General features: G+C 42.2%; 1 protein-coding gene across 5 annotated transcripts in view; it reads left to right on the top strand.

Annotated features, from left to right (window-relative positions):
* LOC133621855 (voltage-dependent P/Q-type calcium channel subunit alpha-1A-like) overlaps positions 1–5,000 on the top strand; it is a 267,315-nt gene that overhangs the window by 249,317 nt on the left and 12,998 nt on the right. For 4 of the 5 annotated variants that reach the window (XM_061984255.2, XM_061984253.1, XM_061984252.1 and 1 more), the window contains 3 exons: positions 31–161; positions 229–364; positions 4,314–4,427. In XM_061984255.2, the coding sequence (XP_061840239.1) occupies positions 31–161; positions 229–364; positions 4,314–4,427 (381 nt within the window). The remainder of the gene's footprint in view (positions 1–30; positions 162–228; positions 365–4,313; positions 4,428–5,000) is intronic. The other variant, XM_061984254.2, reaches the window with a different exon arrangement.

Here is a 5,000-nt window from a genome sequence, read left to right as displayed (position 1 = left end):
CGCACGCCGTGTGTCGTGTGTCTCGCGCAGAACCAGACGCCGTCCATGTTCCAGCGCATGGTGCCCACGTCGGAGGACGGCGGCGACGACGGCGCCGACGGCCAGGGGGGGCAGGGCCTCAACGGCCTCCCGGGAACCCAGCCAGAAAACGTCAACAGCATGTGAGTGATCAACTTCCTTGTTGGTCATGTGACACAAAACACCTGTTTATGCATGTGTGTGCCCCAGACCGCCTGAAGGGGGCATGACCGAGAGCCCGTCATGGATGACCACCAAAGCCCAGGATATGTTCCAAAAGACGGGGAACTGGAGTCCGGACAGACCTTACCCTGACGATCTCCATGACAACCGCCACAACCCGCAGGTAGGATTGGACGCCACAAAGATTTTGGAAGTGCAACTTTTTCAGTTTCTCCCGAAATACACATAGCGAGGCCGGTGTTCCATAGGGATGGGTACCCAATACGGTCCTTTGTTTTTAGGTACCGACCGAATTCCATCAGTACTACCGAGTACTGGTTCACGTAGAATCAGATGATATCATGTCTTGATGCTTTTTATGCCAGCAAAGCGAGCATGCCTGACAGAAAGCGCTCAAAAGTAAGGCTCTTCAAAGTGTGCTAGCTCGATGCTAAGTTACAAAGGATATGCCATAGACATGCTACTGATTAGCCTTGGTCACGTACATCCATACTTGCCAACCCTCCCGAATTTTCCAGGAGACTCCCGAAATTCAGCGCCTCTCCCGAAAACCTCCCGGGACAAATATTCTCCCGAAAATCTCCCGATTTTCAGCCGGAGCTGGAGGCCACGCCCCCTCCAGCTCCATGCGGACCTGAGTGAGGACAACAGGGTGACAAGAACTAAATCATCCAGACTACAGATACATTTAATTATTATGTTTATCTTACCTAAAAATAAATATATTAATTTAAAAAAAATAATAATAATCACATTTTTACTATATTTTGCTAAAAACATCAAAATTAATTGTATTTTTATTTGTATTTTTTCCTGACTCCTTATTACATCCAGCCATAGAATTATACATTAAAATAAACATATTTGAAATAATTAATTTTAAATGATCATCATAATTCATTTAAATGACCGTATTTAATTATTAAAATAATTGCTTGTTTATCAACAACTTTAGCATTTTATTCATTACATTTTGAAGCTCTCAGAAGCCAAGTTATGTTATATTCCTTAAGATTTATTTATGCAAGTTTGAAGTATCAATTATCCAAACAGTTTTGTTTGCATATTTTCAGGATATATATACATCCTGAAAAAAAAAAGAAAGAAAAAAAAATATATATATATATATATATATGTATATATATATATATATATAGCTGTCAATATACTCCTCCCCTCCTAACCACGCCCCCAACCACGCCCCGCCCTACCCCCGACCATGCCCCCACCAACTCCCGAAATCGGAGGTCTCAAGGTTGGCAAGTATGCGTACATCAAAAGAGTCAAGCAGCAGGCGTGTAATAATGCTGAGGGGACAAAATATTATCCATTCATTTTCTACCGCTTGTCCCTTTTGGGGGTCGCGGGGTGGGGGTGGTCGCTGCAGCCTATCTCAGCTGCATTCGGGCGGTAGGCGGGGTACACCCTGGACCAGTACCAACACTTTGTAGGCCTCAACAAAAGACACGAGTGGCACATTCAGCCTAATGGCAAAGACTACTTCCACGTGGACGAGCTGAAATAAACGCATACTTACGAATGAAGTGTAAGAAAATAATATATAACCGTTCTAATTATCATCTCACTGTTAAACGTAAACATGAAATGTAAATATTACACAAATTAACATTTAGTAGCACACGCAGAAAAAAAATAGAAAAGTACCCATCCCTATGTTCCACAAATGTTAGCCTCAGGCGTGTTATTGTTTTTAAATGTTACACTTATTAGAAGACAATCACTGTCATTGGGGTTCTGCTCTCAGCCACCAGGGGGCGTAAATGTGCCACAATTCAATCGCTCCTTTGGCTTTTTCCAGCCTGGTTCATGAGGGAATTGTTATTTATTGTTGTGTTGTGTTGTGTTGTGTTGTGTTGTGGTCGAGCACCAAGCGCTCACTTTGTTGTTGTGAGTGGTGCTAAAGTGGAACATCTACTATCAAAATGTCTACCTTCTTCCTCCATAGTCCTCATGTGCATTATTGTGGTACAATTCATGTGTTGTTGCTGTACAGTTTGTGGCTTTGGAGGCGAAGGCCAAAAAATAAGAAGTAGGGCTGGGTGATATGGCTGAAAACTGTATCACAATATCAGTGTTTTGTATCGATAATTATTGATATTTTTGTATGCCCTATGGAAAATAAGGAGCAGGGGGGGAAATATATTTTGTTTGAAATGTAAACGTCCTCTGATTATAATCCCCTCAGCTGTCAACGCAGGAAGGAAATGTCAACACAAGCAATAAAAAAACACTCAAGCAATGTAAACAAAATAGTAAAATCACATTGAACACTTAACAATAAACTCTTAAAATGTAAGAAATGCTTCATAAAGTGTAAGAAAATAGTGCAAAGTTTGAAAATTAAAGGATTCACAAAGATTGTTGGACGCAAAGTACTCTGCCGCTCCCAGTCAGTGGAACGCTCTCCCTGACCACCTGAGGGCACCACAGACTGTGGATGCTTTTAAAAAAGGCTTAAAAACCCTTCTTTTTAAAAATGCCTTTTTTTTTAGATACATGCATACTAGTTCTAGCTATTTGGCTGTTCTAGTTTTTATTTTATTGTATTTTTTTAATTTTATTATCTTTTTATTTATTTATTTTTTAATACACTGTAGCACTTTGAGGTTGTTTACTCAATGTAAAGTGCTTTTTACAAATAAAATATATTATTATTATTATTATTATTACTCATTAAGCTGCTATGCAACAATTTTTTTGGAGGATTTTAGAGATAAAGGGTAGGTGCGACACCGGCCGGTAGCTTAGCAGCAAGTCAGGATCGAGGTTACGTCTTTAAAGCAGAGGATGATTAAATTAAAACATGTAAACATAGAGAAACCGGAGTAGAACTATTTTCTGCAGGTTCAGTGGCAGGAAGCTATAACCGTGCTCTAAACGATGAGTGCGGCTGTGTGCGGTGTGGTATTTCTTGCCTTGCATTATTTACAGGGTTAGGGTTAGGTTTGGGGTTGAGGTTAGGGATAGGGAGGGTTAGGTTTGGGGTTGAGGTTAGGGTTAGGTTTAGGTTTGGGGTTGAGGTTAGGGTTAGGGTTGGAGTTGAGGTTGGGGTTAGGGTTAAATCACATTGAACACTTAACAATAAACTCTTAAAATGAAAGAATATGTAAGAAATGCTTCATAAAGTGTAAGAAAATAGTGCAAAGTTTGAAAATTAAACCCGACGGAAAGGATTCACAAAAATTGTTAGAGGCAAAGTACTCCGCCGCTCCCAGTCAGTGGAACGCTCTCCCTGACCACCTGAGGGCACCACAGACTGAGGATGCTTTTAAAAAAGGCTTAAAAACCCTTCTTTTTAAAAATGCCTTTTTTTTAGATATATGCATACTAGTTCTAGCTATTTGGCTGTTCTAGTTTTTATTTTATTTTATTTTTTTAATTTTATTATCTTTTTATTTATTAATTTTTAATACACTGTAGCACTTTGAGGTTGTTTACTCAATGTAAAGTGCTTTTTACAAATAAAATCTATTATTATTATTATTAGTACTCATTAAGCTGCTATGCAACAATTTTTTTGGAGGATTTTAGAGATAAAGGGGAGGTGCGACACCGGCCGGTAGCTTTAGCAGCAAGTCAGGATCGAGGTTACGTCTTTTAAGCAGAGGATGAATAAATGAAAACATGTAAACATAGAGAAACCGGAGTAGAACTATTTTCTGCAGGTTCAGTGGCAAAAATAAAATGATCGAACGTGTTTTTTTTAATTGATATTGCGATACGTGTCTATCGTTTTATCGCCCAGTCCTGTTACGTGAAGGCGTGTTTGTGCTCGCTCGTTCCATCCCACCGCCGCCTGTTTCTCATTTGTGATTTCCTGACCATCCGAAGCCGTAAGAATGCGGAAGCAAGCTGGCGCTGCTGAGCAGTACCACTTTGCGCCACAGGGGGCAGCAGCAAAGACTCAGGTTGGGGTTAAAAAGGAGGTTTCGGCGCGCGCTGACGCCTTCTTACAAACGGCGTTTTTTGTTTATGCGACGCTTGTTTGTATGAGTCTGAACAACATTCACACAAACACCATGTGACCAAAGCACCCCCCCCCCCCCCCCTCACCCTCCACGGCCACGCCTCCTCTCGTTGTCTTTTTCCAGAAGGTAGAAATGAGGGAGATGGGGCGTGACGGGTACTCCGACGCCGAGCCCTATCACGCGGTGGATGGGCATGGGCGGACCCTCTCCATGCCCCGCCTCTCGGCAGACAACCAAGTGAGCGCTCTCCATCCCACCGCCATCTCTCGCTTTAACCCCCCCACCATTACGCTTTTTCCCGCTCGCCCCACCATTACGCTTTTTCCCGCTCCCACGGATGTGAATTTTGGAAGTCTCGCCGTGACTGTAAAAAGAAACAAAAATGAATGCTGACTTCCGATCCACCTCCCGTCACCCCCCCCCCCCCTTGAGCTGTCCGCCGCATGCGCCCCGAGTAGATATCGATCACACGCATCACATCAAAATGATATCACTGTATCAACTAGCAATGCTTTGCTAGCTCCTCTTGGCTCCATTTCCATCTGATCCTTGGTGTGTCTGTCCTCCGAGATCCGAACAACAGGCGCGGAACTATGACTTTATTTTCCAATAGTCATTTTAGGAACGAGGAAAAAATGTTTTTGATGTGAATGAGTGAGAGAAATGATCGCAGTGGTACTTCTCAGGTTGTGTGTGTGTGTGTGTGTGTGTGTGTGTGTGTGTGTGTGTGTGTGTGTGTGTGTGTGTGTGTGTGTTTGTACTTCGATTTTAGTGAAACCTGTGTGTGTTTGTGTGTGTGTGTGTTTGTAC

Source organism: Nerophis lumbriciformis, linkage group LG25 (genome assembly GCF_033978685.3).
Source record: "Nerophis lumbriciformis linkage group LG25, RoL_Nlum_v2.1, whole genome shotgun sequence".
In the NCBI taxonomy this organism is placed as follows: Eukaryota; Metazoa; Chordata; class Actinopteri; order Syngnathiformes; family Syngnathidae; genus Nerophis; species Nerophis lumbriciformis.
Note: the sequence above shows the minus strand (reverse complement) of the source record. Positions and strands in the feature narration are given on the sequence as shown.